This window comes from Schistocerca cancellata, chromosome 2 (genome assembly GCF_023864275.1).
Source record: "Schistocerca cancellata isolate TAMUIC-IGC-003103 chromosome 2, iqSchCanc2.1, whole genome shotgun sequence".
Lineage (NCBI taxonomy): Eukaryota > Metazoa > Arthropoda > Insecta > Orthoptera > Acrididae > Schistocerca > Schistocerca cancellata.
The window spans coordinates 693894662-693921017 of record NC_064627.1 but is presented as its reverse complement, the minus strand read 5'-3'; the positions used below and the strand labels follow the sequence as shown (position 1 = coordinate 693921017).

Sequence of the window (26356 nt, the reverse complement as noted above, 5' to 3'; positions counted from 1 at the left end):
AGTTGCAGGGGTAACAGTCTGGATGGTTGACTGATCTGACCTTGTAGCATCAACCAAAACGGCCTTGCTGTGCTGGTACTGCGAATGGCTGAAAGCAAGGGGACAGTATAGCTGTAATCTTTCCCGAGGGCATATAGATATACTGTATGTTTAAATGATGGTGGCGTATTTCGGAGGTGAAATAGTCCCCAACTCCAATCTCCGGGCGGAGACCACTCAGGAGGACGTCGTTATCAGCAGAAACAAAACTGGCGTTCTATGAATCGAAACGTGGAATGCCAGATCCCTTATTTGTGAAGGTAGGTTAGAAAATTTAAAAAGGGAAATGGATAGTTAAAAGTTAGGTATAGTAGGAATTAGTGAAGTTCGGTGGCAGGAGGAACAAGACTTCTGGTCATGTGAATGCAGGGTTATAAATAGAAAATCAAATAATGGTAATGCAAGAGTAGGTTTAATAATTAATAAAAATAGGAACACGTATAAGCTACTAAGAACAGCATAGTGAGCGCATTATTGTAGCCAAGATAGACACGAAGCCCACGCCTACCACAGTAGTACAAATTTATATAACTAGCTCCGCAAATGAATAGATTGAAGAAATGTATGATGCAATAAGGGAAATTATTCAGATAGTTAAGGGAGACGAAAATTTAACAGTCATTGGGGACTGGAATTCAATAGTAGGAAACGGAAGAGAGGGGAAAGTAGTAGGTGAATATGGACTGGGGTTAAGGAATGAAAGAGGAAGCTGCTTGATAGAATTTTGCACAGAGCATAACTTAATCATAGCTAACACTTGTTTTAAGAATCATGAAAGAAGGTGGTATATATGGAAGAGGCCTGGAGACACTGGAAGGCTGTAAACAGATTACATAATGGTAACAGAGATTTAGTAACCTGGTTTTAAAATGTAAGACATTTCCAAGGGTAGATGTGGACTCTAACCACAATTTATTGGTTATGAATTGTAGACTAAAACTGAAGAAACTGCAAAAAGGTAGGAATTTAAGAGATGGGACCTGGATAAACTGAAAGAACTAGAGGCTGTAGAGAATTTCAGAGAGAGCATTAGGTAACGATTGACAAGAACAGGGGGAAGAGATACAGTAAAGGAGAATGGGAAGCTTTGAGAAATGAAATAGTGAAGGGAGCAGAGGATCAAGTAGGTAAAAAAATGAGGGGTAGTAGAAACCTATGGGTAACAGAGGAGATAGTGAATTTAATTGATGAAAGGAGGAAATATAAAAATGTAGTAAATGAAGCAGGCAAAAAGGAATACAAAAGATTCAAAAATGAGAGACAGGAAGTGCAAAATGGCTAGGCCGGGATGGCTAGAGGACAAATGTAAGGATTTAGAAGCATGTATCACTAGGGGTAAGATAGATACTGCCTACAGGAAAATCAAAGAGAACTTTGGAGAAAAGAGAACCACTTGTATGAATATCAAGAGCTCAGATGGAAAACCAGTCCTAAGTAAAGAAGGAAAGCAGGAAGGTGGAAGGAGTATACAGGGTGAAGCGAAGTTCGCGCACTCGGGCTTCGCAGTGCGACTCTTCACATGCCAGCGATAAAGGAAAGTCTCTCACATAATTTCGTCTGAGTACATCCGGCCGGCCGGAGTGGCCGTGCGGTTCTAGGCGCTACAGTCTGGTACCGCGTGACCGCTACGGTCGCAGTTTCGAATCCTGCCTCGGGCATAGATGTGTGTGATGTCCTTAGGTTAGTTAGGTTTAAGTAGTTCTAAGTTCTAGGGGACTGATGACCACAGCAGTTAAGTCCCATAGTGCTCAGAACCATTTGAACCATTTTGAGTACATCCGGCAGAAAAAGGACGCTAAGGAGTGGCAATCTGGCAACACTGTATGAGAAGTACCTCTGTCAGCGGTGGTTGTTCATGTTATTCTGTTGCTGTAGTGGATAGAGTTTTGGCTTAGCATGCAGGACGTCGACAGTTCGATCCCGCGTTGAGGCATATGTTTTTTATTTGGTAAATGTAGTCGAATTGGTACGGTATCTGGCATCTTAATCGTCAACAGGAATTACAGCTGGTCCTCTAGAGAACATTTGCACTTACGTACTACAATCGTAGAAATGTCAGATTGGTCAGCTATGAAAGAAGCCCTTTCCACTTCATCTACTAGTTGTGAAACCTGTTTTCTTTGTAACCTCCCTCAATGGCCCCACAGATTAGTACTAACTATTATTCTTACCTTGTTCAGGTCCATTACTTTTCGTTAGTGCCTTACATTACCAGTAGGACTAGCAATGTGCTTTGCGAATCATGTCTAAACTCGGTTACTATTTGTATGTGTTATCACCATTGTCCCACTAATTATGCCTTTCAACATTGCGTCTGGTAACTGCATGCTGTTTAGCGCGTATCTCAATGCATTATTATTATTATTATTATTATTATTATTCTAGCGATGGGATTGTGGAAACATGACGTCTATTACCATGAGGGAAACAATGTAATTTTAAACCGTACATTTCATAATTAGCGATGTTGGGATGAATCATGCAGAACAGTATCTGTCAGAGGGGTATTGCGCGTTAGATGGGACAGTGCGCAGTACTGACGGCGTGTTTATACTGTATGCGCTATCCACCAGACAGGGACTAGCTGCGAGCGCAGTAACGCGCCCGTGACAGACTCCAATGCACGTGCATACATGTATCGAATTTTCTCATTGTAAACCTCTAAACTAGTGTGGCAGATATACGGCATACACAAATGACGAATGTGTCGACATGCTTCTGGTCCCTGCATCTGATAACAGGACTGGTGTTGCCACTCGTGAATAAGCTTCTAGATATCCTCGTCAACGCCATTGAGATAAAAATGTATTCCGTTGTCTGGAGTTGTGCCTTTTGGAGTCCGGTTCTCTCCTACCACTGTCGCGTGACAGAGGTCGTTCACAGACTCGCCGTACTCCAAATACTGAGGAAGCTATTCTGGAGGTCATACATCAAGAACCTCAGCGAAGTACACGTAGTGTACCAAGGCAGCTGCGTGTTTCGCAACACACCGTCGTTAACGTGCTGCACGAGCATGGGCTGCACCCCTATCATTATGCTTTCACGCAACACCTGCATCCTGCAGACCGCCATCAGCGGATGCAATTCTGTGAATGGTTCCAACTACAATAGGAAGCCAACGATGACGTCGTGAACACCATAATATCGTCGGATGAAGGAGCATTCGCTCGTGAGGGTTTCTTCAATATGCACAGTCCCCACCATTGATGTGAGGTTAAGCTGCACGTCACCCACGACTGTGGATACCAACGTCTCGGCCGGAATATTGAGCGACAGATGTTTTGCACCTCCATTTTGCCTGACCGGTTGACTGCACATAGGTATCATACATATCTCTCAAACTATCTGCCTGATGCGCTGTAAGATGTACCACTACATGTTTGGCAGAGGATATGGTTCCAGCATAGTGGTGTACCTCCACACTCTGGAGTTAATGTGCGAACATTTCCAGGGAAATGGCTCAGACGTGGAGGTCTAGTTGTAGGGCCACCGCGTTCACCTGACCTAAATCCCCTGGATTTATTCCTGTGGGGACACCTGAAGGAGCACGTGTACTCTATTCCGCCGACGAATGTGGAGGAATTGGTAGTGCGTGTTCACGCTGCTCTTGTTACTGTGGAAGCAGTTTTGCTGTGAAGAGTCCAGAGCGGTATGATCCGGCAGGTTGCGCACTGTTTGGACGTGCAGGGAGGTCTCTTTGAGCATCTAAAGACAACATATTCTGTTGTGAAGGTCATGCGGTCATTAATATAGACATTATTATTGTCACTGGTTGCTTATGTACGACACCTGAGTTGTTAATTACATGTAGTACAAATGACAAGTAGATGTTCTGTTATTGTACTGTGATATCATCTTTAGCATCCCGAAATTGATATTGTTTTAGTAGTTGTTCTGTTCTGTGACAGGTAATTTGTTTCAACTGTCTATTTCCTATCTGTCTAACAACGTATTTGTTATGTTCAGCATTACAGAATGTTGTGACCTAAGAAACGGTGTATATTACAGTATGAAATATCAGAATTAAATTAGCAAATGAAAAAATGCGTCCCAACCCAGGATCGAACCTTCGACCTCCTACATTCCTGCATACTAACCCAAAACTCTATCCACTGCACCAACTGCACAGCGTAAGTACTGTGGGCTGACAGAAATAGTTACCTTACATGTGGTTGAGGTGTTGCCAGACTGCCAGTCTTTAATGTCCTTTTTCTGACGGATGTACTCTCCAGACGAAATTTTGTCACAGAATTTTTTTTTTATCCCTGACATGTGAGGAGCTGGGAAGCTCGAGTGCACGAATTTCTCTTTACCCTGTATAGAGGGTCTAAACAAGGGCGATGTACTTGAGGGCAATGTTATGGAAATGGAATAGGACGTAGCAGAAGATGAAATGGGAGATGTGATACTGCATGAAGAATTTGACAGAGCACTGAAACACCTAAGTCAAAACAAGGCCCCGGGGCAACATTCCATTAGAACTACTGATAGCCTTGGGACAGCCAGCCAAGACAATACTCTTCCATCTGGTGAGCAAGATGTATAAGATAGGCGAAATACTCTCAAACTTCAAGAAGAACGTAATAATTCCAATCCCAAAGACAGAATGTGCTGACAGGTGTGAAAAATACCGAACTACCAGTTTAATAAGTCACAAAAATACTAACACGTGTTCTTTACAGACAAATGGAAAAACTGGTAGAAGTCGACCTCGGGGAAGACCAGTTTGGATTCCATAGAAATACTGGAACACGCGATTGACCCTACGACTTATTTTAGAAGATAGGTTACAGAAAGGCAAACCTACGTTTCTAGCAATTGTAGACTTACAGAAAGCTTTTGACAATGCTGACTGAAATACTCTCTTTCAAATTCTGAAGACGACAGGGGTAAAATACAGGGAGCGAAAGGCTATTTACAATTTGTACAGAAACCATATGGCAGTTATGAGAGTAGAGGGGTATGAAAGGGAAGCAGTGATTGGGAATGGAATGAGACAGTGTTATAGCATATCTTCGACGTTATTCAATCTGTATATTGAGCAAGCAGTAACGGAAACAAATGAAAAATTTGGAGTAGGAATTAAATTCCATGGAGAAGAAATAAAAACTTGGAGGTTTGCCGACGACACTGTAATTCTGTCAGAGACAGCAAAGGACCAGGAAGAGCAGCTGAACGGAATGGACAGTGTCTTGAAAGGTGGATATAAGATGAACATAAACAAAAGCAAACGAGGATAATTGAATGTAGTCGAATTAAAGCAGATGATGCTGAGGAAACTAGATTAGGAAATGAGACACTTAAAGTAGTAAATGAGTTTTGTTGATTGGGAAGCAAAATAACTGATGAATGTCGAAGTAGTGAGGATATACACTGTAGACCGGCCATGGAAAGAAAAGTGTTTCTGAAGAAGAGAAATTTGTTAACATCGAGTATTAATTTGAGTGTCAGGAAGTCTTTTCCGATAGTTTTTGTATGGAATGTAGCCATGTATGGAAGTGAAACATGAACGATAACTAGTTGAGACAAGAAGAGAACAGAAGCTTTCGAAATGTGGTACTACAGAAGAATGCTGAGGATTAGGTGGATAGATCACGTAACTGATGAGAAGGTACCGAATAGAATTGGGGTGAAGAGCAATTTGTGGCTCAACTTGACTAGAAGAAGAGATCGGTCGGTAGGACATGTTCTGAGGCATCAAGGGATCACCAGTTTAGTATTGGAGGGAAGCGTGGAGGGTAAAAATCATAGAGGGAGATAAAGAAATGAATACACTAAACAGATTCAGAAGGATGTAAGTCGCGATAGTTATTCGGAGATGAAGAGGCTTGCACAGGATAGAGTATCATGTACAGCCGCATCAAACCAGTCTCTGGCCTGAAGACCACAACAACAATAACGTATTGCGAATATACAGCCAGAAAGACCCGCTATTGTATGACTACAAGATTGCGGAACAATCACTGGAAGCAGTTGCTTCCATAAAATATGTAGGAGTATATGTGAGGAGCGAGCTGAAGTAGAACGACCACGTGAAATTAATCGCGGGTACCGCAGACGCCAGACAGACATTAATTGGAGGAATCCTCAAGGAGTGTTGTCCAGCCACAAAGGAAGTAGCTTACAGAACAATCGTTCGACCAATAGCTGAATATTGCTCGGTAGTCTGGGATCCGTACCAGGTAGGATTCGTAGAAGAAATAGAGAAGTTTCAAGGAAGAGGAACTTGTTTCGTGGCGCTTTAGGAAGTGCGAAAGCGTCACGGAGATGCTCAGTCAATCTCAGTGGCATACACAGCAAGAGAGGTATCCTGCTTCACGGTGTGATCTACCGTTAAAATTCCGAGAACGTTCGTACGTGAAAGAGTCAACTAATACATTGCTTCCGCGTACCTGTATCTTGCGAAAAGACCATGAAGATAAAGTTAGAGAGAATCAAGACCACACTGACACTTATCAGTAATCATTCTTCCCGCGACCCACGCGCGACTACAAAAGGAAAATCCAGAAGTGACACTGGTACACAAAGTACCCTCCGCCACACACCGTAAGTGACTTGCGGAGTATCGATGTAGATGTAGACGAGTTTATTAAAACGTGTTTCCCATGTAGATCTTGTGAAACGTTTATGTACCGCGAGAGCCAATATTCTATAGGACAGCAAAGCAGAAGTAAAGGTAAATTCGTAGGACAAAATACCAGTCACCTCCTAGAACAGGGGCGGGCAGGAATCCTGCACATGTGCGGTGCACTTGCACGCGTGCAGTTAACAGGTGTTCCGCGTGCACACAGGGGCAAGCTGGCCACCCGCTTATCTCCCATCCCCACCATACCTTCTGTCCGCTCCTTCCTCTATAATGCGTTTTGTTTCCTAGCTTGCTATATTGAGTGAATGAATAAGGTTAGTAGGAGTGCTTGAAAGAAATCATGGCTTGAAAGAGTACCTATTACCTACGATAGTTTTATTTAATTATCACAGGTGGAGTTTACAATACGTTTAATATCTGGAACAAAATTTCTACATACAGACAAACACAAATAGTTACGTAAATTTTCATCACTGATGTTTGCTCTTAACCGAGACGTATTAATTCAGCAAATGGTTTTCCAGCTCTCGCTATATTAAGCGCAGTCTTATTACTTGCACATACCGCTGGGCTATTATTGTTGTCGTCCTGAAAACTTGAAAACAGTGCTCCATAAAATGTTAAATCAGTTAGATGAGAGACATGACGAGAGAAAGTCGCAGATCTCTCGTGACAACAGCAACTACGACAAATTCAAATGGCTCTGAGCACTATGGTACTTAACTGCTGTGGTCATCAGTCCCCTAGAACTTAGAACTACTTAAACCTAACTAACCCAAGGACATCACACACATCCATGCCCGAGGCAGGATTCGAACCTGCGACCATAGCGGTCGCGCAGTTCCAGACTGTAGTCCCTAGAACCGCTCGGCCACTCCGCCCGGCCAACTACGACAGATTCATCTGGTATCGTCAGATCGCTCTTCTTAAGCTCAGTCAATTCCCCATCCGCTCAGAATCCGACAATAAATTGTACTCGTCCTTGTGAAATTTATTATAATGGCCTTCAATACTAAACTTCCGTTGACCAGCGAGAATACTGCCACATATTAAACATTTCGAATTTTCACGTTTTTGCACAAAGAAAAAATGATTCTCCCATTGCTTTTTAAAAGATAGCAAATCTCCACTTCTTCGTTTCTTGAAATACAACGTTCACTACATAGAGCTCGCTTCGCATCAACGTCCGCAGCTTAGCCTGGCACTACACTGCCGCAACCTGCTGGCTGTCGCCACAGCCCCGGTCGACGCCTGCACGCGAGCAGCACACGTGCAGCGCTGTGCGCTCATGAGCCGCGTGCAACGTTTGCTCGCCCCTGTCCTAGAAGGAGCACATTGGTCGCTTTGGGCCGCCGTAGTTGGTGTAAAATTGGTACTAGGCGGTAATGTCAGCCCTCGGACGTTACACCTCGACAGTGACGTTTGATGTGGCAGTTGAATTTGGTATTGACACAGAAACCTGAGTCAGCGTGAAAGACGTGGCAGAATCGTACAAAAGAGCTATCATGAAGGACGTGCTTATCGACACAATGTATATGCCGTTGGTTGGTGCATCAACAGGGACTATCCGTTGTGTCTACAAGGAAAGGTTTGACACTAACAGCCATGCAACACGGTGTACGATCAGTAGTAGTGAAAAAACCTAACAACAGCGAGCGGAAACTAGTGTCACGATTTTGCCTCTTTTCAAATGTTGCAAGACGTTGAGCGCACAAGCGACCCAGTGAGGCGTTTAAAATGCAGTGTGTCGAGGGTGTAGGTTAGACCAGAGATAGTTATGTGGCGTTTTGGGGTTACTTTTCTACCATGACTTGGACACGCTCTTTCAGCTTAGCAAGAACATTAAAGAAGATTTTTCTTCCAATTTTCTCGATGACCAAGCGTCACCCTTTCTTCTGCATCTTCCTGACGAGTATGCGGTGGACACTACTGTCTTCCAAAACGACAACAGTGCTGTTCACTGGGCTGAACGTACATGTTCTGGTGCGACAAACACAAAGGCTCACTACTGCGCGTCGACTAGCCTGACACACAGAAAATATTCTGGCACTGTTTGTTTTCTGGCACTATTTGGAACAGCGCTGCAATTTACATCCCCACAGTTTGGTAGCTCTGCGGGACCTATGAATATCTCTAACTTGATGGGGCATTTCTGAAGAAATTTGTGGACCCTTTTCGTCGTCGAATTGTCAGTTCTAGGAGCGCTGTTACAGGGTGTTAACCTTGTAGTGACAGACTCAAGAAGGCTAGCAAGAAAACAAAGAAACATTATGTAAGTATGCATTTTAGTTGTAAGCTTTGGATTTTTGGTAGATACGCACAGTACAAGCCGCTTTCTTTCATTGGTACATTATGAGGTCATATGCATTGAGAAACTGCTGATTTTTCTCTCACTGATTCCGAATTGAAAGCAAAAAGCGATTTAGTCATGCCACATCTGCAAGCAATTAGCTCCAACTGCCGTAAATAGCGGCCCTCAAATGGCAAGCAAGGCAGAGTCCAGCGAGCATAAAATTTCCAGCAAGTAACAGAGTTCCAGAGCGAGAGGAGTTCCAGATCGAGCGGCCTCGGATGACCAGCAGCGTACACCAAATGCTATTTAAGTGAGAATTATCTTGGGTTAAACATGTACACCAAGAATGACCTGCAAAAGCTTGCCTGTACATACTTGTGGACTAGGGTTGTTGGTTTCCATCGCACATTTGTCTACATGTACCTACACTGATGAGCCAAACCATTATGACCACTGCCAACCGCGACGCTGGATGGCGCCTGGTGGTTCAAATGTGTGAAATCTTATGGGACTCAACTGCTAAGGTCATCAGTCCCTAAGCTTACAAACTACTTAACCTAAATTATCCTAAGGACAAACACACACACACTCATGCCTGAGGGAGAACTCGAACCTCCGACGGGAGCAGCCGCACAGCCACCTGGTGGCTTTGCGGGCACGTCTACATCTGCATCTACTTCTATTCTTCGCAATCCACCTGACGGTGTGTGGCGGAGGGTACCTTGAGTACCTCTATGGGTTCTCCCTTCTATTCCAGTCTCGTATTGTTCGTGGAAAGAAAGATTGTCGGTATGCCTCTGTGTGGGCTCTAATATCTCTGATTTTATCCTCATGGTCTCTTCGCGAGATATACAGTGGCGGTCGAAATAATAGAGCCACCTCTATTGACGAGATTAAGAACTAGGATATCTATTAGTTCGCGAAATCGCCACGAGTGCCGTGTTGTCAGTCCCTTGTAGACAACATCAGGGAAGACGTTGCTGCTATCTTTAGTCGTCCGAAAGGAAGCGTTTGAGCTAGACGTGTGACAAGAGGCATAAAGGTAAGAATCTTATGGGTCAAAATAATAGAGCCGCTTTATACATGTGCCTTTAAATTGATTTTTATGCAGTTGTTTTGTATGTAAATTGACGTGTGGTTTTGTTTACATTCGTCTAGATGGGCAGAGCAAAGCATACCAGTGAAGATGAGCGTATAGTAATGTTCCGGATGTTCAAAAGTGGGATGTCCATGAATAAAATAGCCAATGTCTTGCACGTTTCGCGAAAACGAGTCCAGAACGCCATGAGACGGTCAAAACAAACAAAGCCGCAGGTGGAGAACAGGGGGCGACCTCGTGTAACTACTCCTCGCGTAGACAGACTCATCACTAGGGAAGTGAAGAAAGACCCATTTTTGTCAACACCACGACTGAAAGCCATTTTGTTTAGCGACGAACATGATGTTCAATCATCAACCTCAACGATTCAAAGACGACTGAGATCTGCAAAATTGAATGGGCGCATTGCAAGAAAGAAGCCACATGTTTCACAAGCTAATGTTCGGAAAAGGTTAGCCTTTGCCCAGAGAAATGAACAAAAACCTAATACTTGGTGGAGGAACATCCTTTGGTCCGATGAATCCAAGTTTAATAGGTTTGCCTCAGACGGAAAAGTCTATGTGCGCCGCCCACCAAACCAGGAATTTAATCCCAAGTACACTTTAAAAACTGTCAAATACGGTGGCGGAAGTGTTATGGTATGGGGATGTTTTTCGTGGTACGGCATTGGTCCAATACACCGTATCAACGGCATAATGAACGCAGAAATGTACAAAGACATCTTGGCAAATGTGATGCTGCCTTATGCTGAAGAGGAAATGCCGCTGAAATGGAAATTTCAGCACGATAACGATCCAAAGCATACTGCAAGGATCATAAGGCAGTTTGTTCAAGAGCACAATATCGAAGTATTAGAGTGGCCACCTCAGTCCCCTGACGCATCACCCATTGAGAACTTATGGGAGATCTTAGACAAGAGAATTGACCGCTCAAAAGCTACATCTTCAGAAAAACTGTGGGAAGAAATCCAGAGAGCCTGGTATGCGATCAGTAGTGACGAATGCAGGCGTTTAGTAGACTCTATGGGTAAGAGGTGCAGGGCAATCCTCAAAAATAAGGGTTACCCCACGAAGTACTAATGCAGTCCTATGCAAAAAAGACTGTTCCTGTACGTTTCATAAGACTGAGATCAAGTACAATATATTTGTTTCAATTGGCTCTATTTTTTTGACCCTGTGGTCTGGTATTCTTTTGAATATTATTGATTATTACTGATTATTTTGTGTTGTGTTATCGATATAACTGACTATAGTACAATGTGACTCGGTTGTAATGGTTTCCATCATAGTTCAAACATGTCTAGTAATAAATGTGCACTTTATTCCAAACCTTTGCCAGGTGGCTCTATTATTTTGACCGCCACTGTACGTAGGAGAGAGCAATATACTGCTTGACTCCTCGGTGAAGGTATGTTCTCGAAACTTCTACAAAAGCCCGTACCGAGCTACTGAGCGTCTTTCTTGTAGAGTCTTCCACTGGAGTCTATCTATCATCTCCGTAACGATTTCGCGATTACGAAATTATCCTGTAATGAAGCGCGCTGCTCTCCGTTGGACCTTCTCTGTCTCTTCTATCAACCCTATCTGGTACGGATCCCACACTGCTGAGCAATATTCAAGCAGTGGGCGAACAAGTGTACTGTAACCTACTTCCTTTGTTTTCGGACTGCATTTCCTTAGGATTCTTCCAATGAATCTCAGTCTGGCGTCTGCTTTACCGACGATTAATTTTGTATGGTCATTCTATTTTAGCTCACTCATAATGCCTACTCCCAGATAATTTATGGAATTAACTGCTTCCAGTTGCTGACCTGCTATATTGTAGCTAAATGATACAGCATCTTTCTTTCTATGTATTCGCAGCACTTTACACTTGTCTTCATTGAGATTCCATTGCCATTCCCTGTACCAAGAGTCAATTCGTTTCAGATCCTCATGCATTTCAGTAAAATTTTCCATTGTTACAACCTCTCGATATACTACAGCATCATCCATAAAAAGCCTCAGTGAACTTCCGATGTTATCCACAAGGTCATTTATATATATTGTGCATAGCAACGGTCCTACGACACTCCCCTACGGCACAGGTGAAATCACTCTTACTTCGGAAGACTTCTGTCTATTGAGAATGACATGTTGCGTTCTGTTATCTAGGAACTCTTCAATCCAATCACACAATTGGTCTGAAAGTCCATATGCTCTTACTTTGTTCATTAAACGACTGAGGGGAACTGTATCAAACGCCTTGCGGAAGTCAAAAAACACAGCATCTACCTGGGAACCCGTGTCTATGGCCCTCTGAGTCTCGTGGACGAACAGCGCAAGCTGGGTTTCACACGATCGTCTTTTTCGAAACCGATGCTGATTCCTACAGAGTAGATTTCTAGACTCCAGTCTCCACGTGACGCGCTAACAAAAGAATGTAACCGCAGCAGGCACAGACGAAGGATCAGTCTAGCGAAGGTTTGTGCTGCAGACGGGGAAATCCATTGGGATAAGAGACTTTGACAAAGAGCAGATTATTATTAGGCAGAGCCTGTGAACGAGTATCTCGAAAAGGGCAAAGCTGGTCGAATGTTCACGTGCTACTGTCGTTCAGTATCTATAGAAAGAGGCAGAAGGATAGTGAAACTACCACAAGGGGCTAAATGGTTGGACGTCTACAACTCTTCACAGAACGTGGGGTTCGGAGGCTTGTCTGCTCTGTAAAGTAGGTATATGGTGCTCTGTGGCATCTCTGCGGAAAGAGCACAATGCTGGTGCCCGCACGAGCGTTTCGGAGCACACCGTTCATCGTACATAGTTGAACATGGAACTCCGCAGCAGACCATCTACGTGTTCACATGCTGACCCAACGACATCGTCAATTGCGATTGCAGTGGGTACGGGACCATCGAGATTCGACCATAGATCAATGGAAACGTGTCGGCTCTTCGGGTGAATCACACTTCTGCTATACTAGGTCGACGATCGTCTCCACAAACGCCGTCATCGAGGTAAGTGGCGGCTCGAAACGTGCAGAACGCCAGTCACGCAAACTGGCGGTATCAGTTTTATGCTGTGGGAGACATTCTCCTGCACTTGCATGGGACTTGTGGTAGTAATCGAAGAGAGACTGACAACTGTGAACCACCTACATCCTTTCATGCTTGATGTCTTCCCCGACGACGATGTCATCTTTCATCAGTATAATTGTCCGTATGCCGGCCGCGGTGGTCTCGCGGTTCTAGGCGCGCAGTCCGAGCCGCGCGGCTGCTGCGGTCGCAGGTTCGAGTCCTGCCTCGGGCATGGATGTGTGTGATGTCCTTAGGTTAGTTAGGTTTAATTAGTTCTAAGTTCTAGGCGACTGATGACCTCAGTAGTTAAGTCGCATAGTGCTCAGAGCCATTTGAACCAATTGTTCGTATCTCGGAGCTATAACCGTGCTACAGTGGTCTGAAAAGCATTATAGTGAACTCACGTTGCTGTCTCGGTGACTAAAGTGGGGTGATCTAAATCCTATGGAACCCATCTGGGTCGCTGTCGGGTGCCACCAACACAAACGCCCGTTATTTACGCGAATTACATGGACTGTGCGTAGACGTCAAATGCCACATACCTCCACAAACCCACCACTAAACTGTCGGATCCGTGATACGCGCCGGCCAGAGTGGCCGAGCGGTTCTAGGCGCTACAGTCAGGAACCGCGCGACCGCTACGGTCGCAGGTTCGAATCCTGCCTCGGGCATGGATGTGTGTGATGTCCTTAGGTTAGTCAGGTTTAAGGGGACTGATGACCGCGGAAGTGAAGTCCCATAGTGCTCAGAGCCAATTGAACTGTGATGCGCAGAATCAGTGATGTATTTCGTTCCAATGACGGATAAACAAGCTATTAAGCGAATGATAATAGTTTTTTGGCTCGTCAGTTTATCAGGTGTAGAAGTATGAAACCGTTATTTCCCTATAGATGGTGCTAGCCGTCAGTCTAGGGCCCGTGAGACCGCGTCTGCTGTGCCATCTGCTTCCTGTAACGGCTGACGGCGAATGTCAAACCCAAGAAACAGATACAGCGGTATCTGTTTCAAACCCATAAGCATGTCGAGTTTTGTGCGTACGAACTACGATTTGCGGATAGCATTGGTTTTCTGTTACCATTTGAAGAAAACTGCTGCAGAATCGTATCGAATGCTCGTCGAAGCCTTCGGCGAACATGATCTTGGGAAAACACAGTGTTTCCAGTGGTACAAAAAAATCAAAAGTGGTGAAACGACGAGCGCGTGAAACTACCGAAAAAGTTCGAAGGCAACGAATTACAGACCTTATTTGATGAAGATGATACTCAAACTCAACAGGAACTCGCGGAACAATTGAATGTGATCCCGAAAGCCGTTTCTCTTCGGTTGAAAGCTATGGGAAAGGTGCAGAAAGTGGGAAAATGGGTTCCGCATGAACTGAATGAAAGATGGCAAGCAAGTTGAAAGACCGCTTGTGAAATGCTGCTCGCCAGATAGAAAAGAAAGTCGTTTCTCCATCGAATAGTGACAGGTGATGAAAAATGGATGTATTTTGAGACTCCTAAGCGTCGTAAATCATAGGTAAATCCAGGCAAACCATCGACATCCACTGCAAGACCAAATCGCTTTGGAAAGAAAACAATGTTCTGAGTTTGGAGGGATCAGAAGAGTATCACCTTTTATGAGCTGCTAAAACCTGGTGAAACCGTTAACACTGATCGCTACTAACAGCGAATGATCGATTTAAATCGAGCATGGCGTGAAAAGCGACCTGAATATGGAAAAAGGCAACACGAAGTGATACTGATCATTGATAACGCCCCATCACACACAGCAAAACGGGTCAGGGAAAAGACCGAGGCATTCAGTTGGGAAATACTAGGGCATGTGGCTTATTCTCCAGACTTGGCTCCGTCCAATTGTCATCTGTTTGCGTCACTGGCACACGCTCTTGCTGAACAACACTTCAAACGTATGAAAGTGTACGAAAATGGCTCGCTGACTGGTTCGCTTCAAAAAGAGAACTGTTTTTTCAGCGTGGAATTCATAGCCTGCCGGAGAGGTGTGAAAAATGTATAAATAGTAATGGTGATTATTTTGAATAAAATATTGTTTATCAGTTTCAAACAACAGACATGTAATTATTGCAACCAAACTCCGGTTTCATACTTCTACACCTGGTATTAGAGAATTTAGTAAGCCTCATACAAGTTTTACACTTACTGAGGTTATGCGCTAGTGTCTACACTCTTCCACATGTTCGTTGCAAATACGTGAAGAAGGGATAACAAGCACACCAGTAAGACAACCAGAGTCCCCTTCCCTATCAGCACCATGTCTACCTCCATATGCTAACATCCATGTCTTTCTGTCTCCAACCATAGAGCCCTGAAAAATCCCGCCACCCTTACACTCCTTCACACAGCCGCTCGTGTACCAAGAAACGGATGATCTCAAATCCCAAGTCTCTCCTAATCTCAGTCTGCGCGTCTAAGAACCTCGTGACCGACGACTTGTTACGACAGCCTGATGTCTCCTGCAGATAGCTTGTAACGTTGTTGGTTTAATTTGTTTTGAAAGCGGTGCTGCTATTCAAGACAATAAAAGTGGGTTAAAAGCTGTGAGCTGTCTGGGGAAGTTAACCTTGCATTACTGGGCAACTGTTTCACCAGGTATCCAGTCTAGCTTACCAAATTCCCAACCAGACTAACATTAATTATAATCTTTTAATAGTCATACGACAACCGGTGATATATATATATATATATATATATATATATATATATATATATATATATATATATATATATATATATATATAAAAGAGAATTTAAATAAAAAAGAAATAAATCAGTTTATATTTGGAAATTTATTTTAACATTGATCATTGAAATTTCAGCATATTAAATTTGATTCATAACTAAACTTGTGCCTTATTTAGGATTGTGGAAAATGTGAGTTTTTAATCTTACGAAACACGTCAAATATGGAGCCAAGATTGGGAGACAGCATACAACACTGCATTCATAAAATAACACACAAAGAACGTTGAAACATATGCAAGAGGAAATTAACCACAACCAACCGATTCAATTTTCACCCGAAGAAGTTACGTTCGTAGCGCAATCCTGTCCGTCATGCAATTACCACACACTGGTATACTAAATTCATACTAACTCTCTGTGAAATCTTCCCGAAAAGAATAGCTGAGGGCTACTTTGATCCTTACACCACACGCTTCACGTGGTCAATTTGGTTTACACAAAGAGTGTAACTCCACAATAATTTTGATAATTAAAATAAATTAGATCGAAAAGCAATTTACAAAAGAAAAACCTCGAACTGGTTACTATCGTCTTACAATTAACTTGATGGGTCAAACAATTGTATAAGCACGTGGTACTGGTCTCACAAAGTACACCCCACGTGGGTTGAACATAAAGAAAAGTTGCTATATTGAAAAATATTGTCAAGACGAGACGTTATAACCTCACGCACATTCGCATTTAACATTGATGAACTTAGTTAGAGTTACTGATCAACACGTGGTTCCACCTTACTCACAAAGTACTGACAAAGCAACTACCGGAAGATATTCTGAACTTCACACGCGAATTACACTGCGTTGCAATTTAAGATAACATTAGATATTTTAGAGCTAAACCTGAAATAAAGGTGATTAAATTTTCAGTTAGGCTGAACTTAAGAAATCCATTGTCCTACGGACTTAGCAGACACGCGCTTAGCCGGAGATCTTACCACTTCAGACGCTCGCCGCCGACAGACTGACCTGGTCCCTTCCTGAGGGTGACTCACAAATACAAACGGAAGTGGCCAGAGGGGCAGCTTCCTATACCAACATGACAAGGGGCAGACAGGACCATACTAAGGACAGAAACCTCTTTGCTTTTAGAAAACATAGCTACCTGTTCCGACGTTGGTCCTACTGTTCTCTAGCAGACAGGCTTGTCTGCTACCCTCAAGCATGCAACTAGAAATACATTTGCTCATTCATCCTCTCACACAGAAGGGAAGGGGGATGACAGTATCTTATCATATACAGTATATAAAAGAAGGCGGATGTAGGTTCTGTATGAGACTGTGTGACATGAATTACATATAAACTGTGTTTTAAAGTGTAGTAGTGTGACAGATCGTTCTTGTTTATGTGTAAAAGTAACACGTTCCACTACTCAGTCTCCTCCCAGATAGTCAGAAACGCCACAGTAAATTTAGAAGAGGAATTTATGCCGTAAATGACAACAGATTTAAGAAATTAACATGAAAGGAATCCAACAGAGACCTTCAAGCTAAATTTCCGACCAGACTGCTTATTACTCCATAAGAAATGAGGCACAATTTCTGAAATTGACCCCTTTTTTTGTGTATGGGCTTTCAAGATTACGGGAAAATTGACATATGGAACGACCAAAAGAAGAAGGAAAAGTAAGAAAACAGTAAGTGTGTGAGGCGGTGATTAGCTCAGCTGTCTACACATACATTTACGTGATTACTCTGCTATTCACAATAAAGTGCTTGGCAGAGGGTTCAATGAACCACCTTCATGCTGTGTGTCTACTGTTCCACTCTCGAACGGCACGCGGGAAAAATGAGCACATTAATTTTTCTGTGCGAGCCCTGATTTCTCTTATTTTGTCGTGATGACAGGGTGTATATGACCCGGGACAACCGGGAGATCCGGGAAGAACCCGGGAATTTTTCCATCCGGGAGAAAACCGGGGATAACACGGGATTTTTTTAGAATTCCGGGAATTTTTTCATTGTTTTAGTTTTCAGTTAAATTTTTGTGATTTTGACTGGTAAGAACCAATACTCTAACAAAGGATATTATTATATCCCACTACTGCAGAATGATACTGCAGCAATAAAACATGAATGTGAGAAAAAAAAACGAAAATAAAACTTAAGTTGCATAGGAAATGCGCCGTATTCAACAACAAAAAAGTACTCATACAAGCGTCTGCCAATAGTAAAGTGTGTCAAAGGGTTTAGGAACACTATGCAATACTTTATAACAACAAATTGCCTCCGATGAGCGTGACGTGACAACTGTTAAATTAGATTCGTTTGAGCAGTTGCGGGCGGGCTCTTGCGCATGCGCAGTTGAGTCGCGTATGAGTAGTACCTTCTCCCGCTTCTGGTTTCGGAAGTGTGGCTGGGCACCACTACTTAATATTGCCCCGGTTTAGAAATATCGTAGATCCGGGGCTGATGCACAGAGCAGTTCGAGTTGTGGTGGGGAGGTGGGTCGTCTCCACGTGACCTGTGTTTACGTTCAGTGATTTTGTTGTTTCCTCTGCGTTTATTGCTCTCATGTTAAATGATAAAAAAACGGATTTTTGTGGCCGGGAGCTATCAAATGAATTAAAATACGTTCGCATAATTACGGCAGGCTAAAATATGTTTATAGTTCCAGATTTTATTTCCACCTTTGACAGTCAAGCATTAATCGCCCTAGATAACAATGTAAGTTATTTTTGCTGGTTTGCTAAAGAGATTTGGCTTTCATTAATCCTTTCAACTGAGGCAGTCAATTTATTTGAAATGAAGTGTTTAATTTCACACTATTGTCTAGTTTCAACTGTTCGCTGCATTTCAAATGCACGCATGGCATTATGCTATAATAAAGAACCAAACATGAGTATTGGTACTTCAAGAAAATTTACTTATGGATGTGCATTTTAAGCCGAATTATGCACTTTAGTGTGGTTCGCGAATTCCCGACGCTCTTGAAGTATCCTTTGGTGTCTTGTTTCTTTTATGACATAATGTAAGATCTTTTAATGTTTTACACGTACGAACATCTGGGCTTCCTGCGTCATCGTAGCTGCGCAAGTGCGGTGACGCCAGTTATCTGGCGCTTTCTTGCAATTGGTGAAACGAGCCTATTTCTAACAGGTCGCGGGAAAATATTGGGAATGGTAGTTTGAAAAGCGTTACATTCAAAGCAGATTTCCTTTTACGCAAGATGAATTATGTGCGCGAATGTACGATGAATTTCTTAAATCACAAAGCGTTTGCCTCTCATTTAAAAATCAACTCTTTGAGGACGACCACTTAGAAGTATTTCGAGCCCAGAAGATGAGACATTTGAGTCGTTATTAAAAATTTTACTGGCACATTTGTGTGTGTATCTTGAGTGCAACACGCGCAAAAAAGATCAATATTATATGTGGAAGCTTAGTTTCTCTTCCAACTTATTAATCTTCGAGACCAATATTATATGTGAATGCTAAACCATTAACTTTTCTTGTTTGTGTATTCGCGCTACTTAAGAGTTATCTTGCTATTGGCTGACTACATCATGCGTCCTATTGCTGTCATCAGCTGGCGAGATCACGTGAATGAGCTATGACGCTTACAAAAGCGCATCGCAATCTCAATTTCAATGCTTCGGAAAGTGACATGCGTTATTTGGTGGCATTCAAATTTATACCTATGTAATACGAAAATATGCAGCGTACATGTTGCTGCACATCAAAGGTCTTTCAAAACGTGCTTTTCCCCCTGAGTTTCGTTTTCAAAAGTGCAAGGAAATTCTACATCAGTATATAAAACCATAAACATTCAAAGGATTGATGACTTTTACAGTGCTGAGGAAGAGTATACTGTCACTTTACACGGAAAAGTGTATTTTCATCCGGGAGAAAGTGTATTTTTAACCGGGAAATCCGGGAAAAATCCGGGAATTTTTTTCCTAGTCCACTTATACACCCTGGATGATCATTTCTCCCTATGTAGGTGGGTGCCAACAGAATGTTTTCGCAATCGAAGGAGAAAACTGGTGACTGACATTTCATAAGAAGATCCTCTCGCAACGAAAAACGGGCTTGTTTTAATGATTCCCGCTCCAATTCACGTATCATGTCTGTGACACTATCTTTCCTATTTCGCGATAGCACAAAACGACCGGCGGGGTCAGGGATTTTCACCTGCCTCGAGATGACTGGGTGTTTGTGTTGTCCTCATCATTTCATCATCATCCAGGAAAGTGGCGAAATTGGACTGAGCAAAGATTGAGTAATTGTACGGGCGCTGATAACCACGCAGTTGAGCGCCCCACAAACCAAACATCATCATCATCATCATCACAAAACGAGCTGCCCTTCTTTATACTTTTTCGATGTCATCCGTCAGTCCTATCTGATGCGGATCCCACACCTCACAGCAGTACTCCAGAAAAGGGCGGACAACTGTGGTGCAAGCAGTCTCTTTAGTAGACCTGTTGCACCTTCTAAGTGTTCTGCCCAGGAATCGCAGTCTTTGGTTTGCTCTACCCATAATATTATCTATGTGATCGTTCCAATGTAGGTTATTTGTAATTGTAATCCCTATGTATTTAGTTGAATTTACAGCCTTCAGATTTGTGTGACTTATCGCGTAATCGAAATTTAGCTGATTTCTTGAACTGCTGAGAGTTACGTTTGGGCATACCTCCTTGCAGAGTGTCTCGACGTCCGCGCCGCCCGGTGGGCTCTCGCGGAGAGAGGCCATGGTGTGCTCCAGGATGTCCGGGTTGCGGCTCGTCATCGAGAAGTAGGCGAAGCTCTGCCGGAAGCGCGCGGACAGCGGCAGCCCCACAGGCGTCTCCGCGTCCACCACGGTCGGCGTCGGCATCTGCCACACGCCACAGGCCCTGCAGCGTCGCTACACAAAGCCGAGGGTAGTCCTGGCTGTTGCAGGAGCTGCGGTATACGAAGGATAGTAGTGAGGAGTTTGACAGAGCACTGAAAGACATAAGCCGAAACAAAGCCCCGGGAGTAGACAACATTCCTTTAGAACTACTGACAGCCTTGGGAGAGCCAGCCCTGACAAAACTCTACCATATGGTGAGCAAGATGTATGAGACAGGCGAAATACCCTCAGACTTCAAGAAGAATGTAATAATTCCAATCCCAAAGAAAGCAGGTGTTGGCAGATGTGAAAATTACCGAACTACCAGTTTAATAAGTCACAGCTGCAAAATACTAACGCGAATTCTTTACAGACGAATGGAAAAACTGGTAGAAGCCGACCTCGGGGAAGATCAGTTTGGATTCCGTAGAAATGAAACTTCCTGGCAGATTAAAAGTGTGTGCCGGACCGAGACTCGAACTCGGGACCTTTGCCTTTCGCGAGCAAGTGCTCTACCAACTTTCTTTTTCTCTTTTTCATTTTGTTCTGTATTCTTCGTTGCGTTGAGTATGCGCGGACGTAGGAAGACATCCGTTCAAATTGATCGTTGATTATTTTTCTCAGTTTTTTTATTACAGAGAGGGAGAAGCCCTCTGACCGAACACTCTGAGCTACCGTGCCGGCCCGACTGAGCTACCCAATCACGACTCACGCCCCCTCCTCACAGCTTCACTTCTGCCAGTACCTCGTCTCCTACCTCCCAAACTTTACAGAAGCTCTCCTGAGAACCTTGAGTCTTGCTTGGGTAGCTCAGTCGGTAGAGCACTTGCCCGCGAAAGGCAAAGGTCCCGAGTTCGAGTCTCAGTCCGGCACACAGTTTTAATCTGCCAGGAAGTTTCATATCAGCGCACACTCCACTGCAGGGTGAAAATCTCATTCTGGAAACATCCCCCAGGCTGTGGCTAAACCATGTCTCCGCAATATCCTTTCTTTCAGGAGTGCAAGTTCTGCAAGGTTCGCAGGAGAGCTTCTGTTAAGTTTGGAAGGTAGGAGACGAGGTACTGGCAGAAGTAAAGCCGTGAGGACGGGGCTTGAGTCGTGCTTGGGTAGCTCAGATGGTAGAGCACTTGCCCGCGAAAGGCAAAGGTCCCGAGTTCGAGTCTCGGTCCGGCACATAGTTTTAATCTGCCAGGAAGTTTCATATCAGCGCACACTCCGCTGCAGAGTGAAAATCTCATTCCGTGGAAATGTTTGAATACGTAAGGCAATACTGACCCTACGACTTATCTTAGAAGAAAGATTAAGGAAAGGCAAATCTACGTTTTTAGCATTTGTAGATTTAGAGAAAGCTTTTGACAATGTTGACTGGAATACTCTTTCAAATTCTGAAGGTGGCAGGGGTAAAATACAGAGAGCTAAAGGCTATTTACAATTCGTACAGAAAGCAGATGGCAGTTATAAGAGTGGAGGGGCATGAAAGGGAAGCAGTGGTTGGGAAGGGAGTGAGACAGTGTTGTAGCCTCTCCCCGATACTATTCAGTCTGTATATTGAGCAAGCAGTAAAGGAAACAAAAGAAAAGTTCGGAGTAGGTATTAAAAACCATGGAGAAGAAATAAAAACTTTGAGGTTCGCCGATGACATTGTAATTCTGTCAGAGACAGCAAAGGACTTGGAAGAACAGCTGAACGGAATGGATAGTGTCTTGAAAGGAGGGTATAAGATGAACATCAACAAAAGCAAAACGAGGATAATGGAATGTAGTCGAATTAAGTCGGGTGATGCTGAGGGAATTAGATTAGGAAATGAGACACTTAAAGTAGTAAATGAGTTTTGCTATTTGGGGAACAAAATAACTGATAATGGTCGAAGTAGAGAAGATATAAAATGTAGACTGGCAATGGTAAGGAAAGCGTTTCTGAAGAAGAGAAATTTGTTAACATCGAGTATAGATTTAAGTGTAAGGAAGTCGTTTCTGAAAGTATTTGTATGGAGTGTGACCATGTATGGAAGTGAAACGTGGACGGTAAATAGTTTGGACAAGAAGAGAATAGAAGCTTTCGAAATGTGGTGCTACAGAAGAATGCTGAAGATTAGATGGGTAGATCACATAACTAATGAGGAGGTATTGAACAGAATTAGGGAGAAGAGGAGTTTGTGGCACAACTTGACTAGAAGAAGGGATCGGTTGGTAGGACATGTTCTGAGGCATCAAGGGATCACCAATTTAGCACTGGAGAGCAGCGTGGAGGGTAAAAATCGTAGAGGGAGACCAAGAGATGAATACACTAAGCAGATTCAGAAGGATGTAGGCTGCAGTAGGTACTGGGAGATGAAGAAGCTTGCACAGGATAGAGTAGCATGGAGAGCTGCATCAAACCAGTCTCAGGACTGAAGACCACAACAACAACAGTAGTAAAGTTTTAGTTATCATCTCGAAAAAGTAAAATTAATTAATTTTCTTTATTGGTGTACAGGTATACGGGAAGGAAAACATACGTAAACACGATAAATACATTATCATTCTTAATAGGGTGCTGTAAAACTGTTGGCATTCAAAACAGCTTCCAGTTGACCGTGAATGATAAATACTGGTCCCGTATGGTTGTCAAGGGTATCTTACACCATTCATCCTGCAGAATAGTGGCAAGTTCATGTCACGATGTTAGAGGTGGATAGCAAAAAAGCACAATAGGTGATGGGGGTGTTCAGTAGTGCTGTGTTAACTTGTGATTGTATCTGTTAGATGAATAAATATTAATTGTAAAGGACAAGGAGGATGAATATGATGTAGATATTGAGAGGTGCAATGAATATAAATTTTGAATAATGTTGTTATTCTTGAAGAGAAAAAGTTTCAGGGAGACTGCAGCACTGCGCAGCTAGTTTGTGGGAATGATTACTGTCGGCTAGTTAACTTCGTTCACTTGCTCAGAGCTTCCCTACACATTACCATATCAACTGATTAAGCTGTTCTGTTTATATAGAAATTCTCTGTTAACATTGTATCTTTTTTAAATCATTGTTCACTTTGCTAAGCACAGTACTCCTTAGGCCAATGTAATGTGTGAAGCTCACGGGAAGTTTTATACTGCCTTTTTGAATACATACTTCATTCTAAAATCGTTGTCTTGGAATATCATTTCATAGGAACAGTCCCCATCCTGTAGTTTAAAGAAGGTTTATCATTATCCATTTGGTATGGAACAGTTTGAATATTATTTAAAAATTTTATTTAAACACAGAAATCTAGCTTAGCCACTGCCTGCTTGCTGTTGTGCTTTCGCGAAAACTGTAACAATTTTGTCAAGAATAGAGGTAAGTAAAAATTGCGATAAGGGCCAGATAATTGTTTTACTGCAGTTGCGAATTTAATATAAAGACAAGTTGTACTAAGATTCGTTACAATTCAATTCAAATTAGGTTCTGTTTAGTCAGAGGTTAGCTTACGAGTTTAAGTTGGATAACAGTCTGTGGGTACATAGTTTTGGTAATACGTAGAGTGGGACGTAAATTTGAGCTAAATCTCATACAGAAACACACAGTGGGGAACGTACACAAGTGACGCGTGATGTGTCTCACGTGAAGCGCTAGATTCTCAGCCACCGCTCCACCGCTACACCAATAGACAACAGCCTGAAGACGGCTGACGGTAGCCAAATGCGCATTCGCTGCTCTTGAACTACAGCTAGCTTCTCATTCATCAACACACTTTAAGGTCTTCATGTATTTTCTGCTATTGTAAATACTTCACCGTTACCGTACTGCGACAAAGATGAAAGTGGATAACAACTTTGGCTGTGTGCTTAGTTTAATCTGTGGTTCACTTGTTAGACAGTCATACAGCGCTGTGGCATTCTTATCTCCGGCACAGTAGCGAGCAGTCGAGTTTTTCAGATAATCCGATCTGCTATTTGTGAATCTGGGAGGAAAGATCTGGAATACTTTATTACACATGCATGTGCAAGAATAAAATGTTTATTTCTCAGAACTACTAATTTAAGGAATTTAAGGTACCATAAAGGGCTACGCTACATTTCGTTTATGTATCGAAACAGGGAATAACGTTGTTTGGTGCAAGTACTCCGATTACTTTTTGAGGTAGCCATTCACGCTATATTCATAAACTGGAACGTAAAATAGTGTGATTCAAATGGCTCTGAGCACTATGGGACTTAACGTCTGAGGTCATCAGTCCCCTAGAACTTAGAACTACTTAAACCTTACTAACCTAAGGACAACACACACATCCATGCCCGAGGCAGGATTCGAACCTGCGAGCGTAGCGGTCGCGCGGTTCCGGACTGTAGCGCCTAGAACCACTCGGCCACCCTGTCCGGCAAAATAGTGTGCCTTTTGGCTCAGTAATGCAATGTATGGCAACAAAGCTGTCCTATTGTCCTAAGTTGCGTGAAAGTGAAATTTACACACATCTTAAAAATTTTCTGAGTAATCAGTGAAAAGATATTCCGTATTTTTACTGACACAGCGAAAGACATCACGCTTCCTCTGGAACGGGTCACCGGGACTACTTGGTGAATGCCTTCGAACAAACGTGCCATACTTTCTCATGCATATTACCACCGCCGATTTTCGATACTGACCAGGAAGTTATTCGCATACCTTAATAGTTGCACATAATTGCCAGTTAAGGCTACAGGCGGTTACAGAACATCCTTGTCACGAAAATATAAGTTTAGCATTTATTATTGACTAAATTAGTGACGAAAAAAAATTGGAAGAGGAATTTTGGTCTGCGATTTATTTATATTTATATTTATACATTATATAAAGTCATTCTGTGGATGAAAAAAAAGTTTTCAGATGTGTTGATCAGCATTTACAGTGCTGTGCCATAATAATAGATCTAAATTTATAGTCTGCAAACCACTGTGAAGAGCATGTCAGAGGGTACTTTTCATTGTACCATTTATTAGGACTTTTTTGCTACGCCATTCCCGTACGGAGCGTGGGAATAATGGTTTGCTTAAACGCCCATTTGCCCACTGCAATTAGTGTAATATTGTCTTCCTGATCTCTGATGGAGCCATACGCAAGGGGTTGCAGTACATTGCTAGATTTCTCATTTAAAGCTGGTTCTATAAACCCAGTAAGGAGGATTTCAAAGGATACTTTGCGTCTCCTTCAAGCGTCTATCTGTTCAATGTTATCAGCAACTCGTGATGTGCTCCCGTAGGTCAAGCAAGCCTGTTATCTTTCGTGCTGCCTTTCTACACATACTTACAATAACCCCCGATGGCCCCATTTGGTACTGGTCCCTCACACTTAGCGCCGGTTTATGTTGTCAGTAACCCACACTTATTAAACGTTGTCCGAAATTATTATCTCAATAAAAGCTGCATACCAGCAGACGACCTAAAACAGGGAAAAGTTCGTAACATGGCCATAGCTCTCAAAAGAATACGATTTCCTAATAAACAGGAGCTGCGACTACCGCAGCACAACTGGAAAATCGTGTATGAAAGCTTAGGGATGAAAGTAATACCAAAAGGCGCCGGATCGACTTGGTACAAAGTGACAAACCGGACAATAGTCACCAACTCCAAACTTTTCTCCATCCAGTTAAAAACGTCAGCCGAATGTGGGAATCGTTATTCGGAGGACACAATCGAAAATTCGTTTTGAGTGCCCGAAATATGTTCAGATATGGCTCACAGCAAGCGACATGATTCGACTGTTCAATAGAACGGACA

The 26356-nt window shown here is 42.9% G+C and overlaps 1 protein-coding gene across 1 annotated transcript in view; it reads right to left on the bottom strand.

The window, feature by feature from the left end:
- The window catches only part of LOC126157624 (damage-control phosphatase ARMT1-like), a 140558-nt gene extending 119911 nt beyond the window's left edge, over positions 1 to 20647 (bottom strand). Inside the window, exon 1 of the mRNA XM_049916388.1 lies at positions 20465 to 20647. Coding sequence (XP_049772345.1) covers positions 20465 to 20647 — 183 coding nt within the window. The remainder of the gene's footprint in view (positions 1 to 20464) is intronic.
- Between the last annotated feature and the right edge of the window lie 5709 nt (positions 20648 to 26356).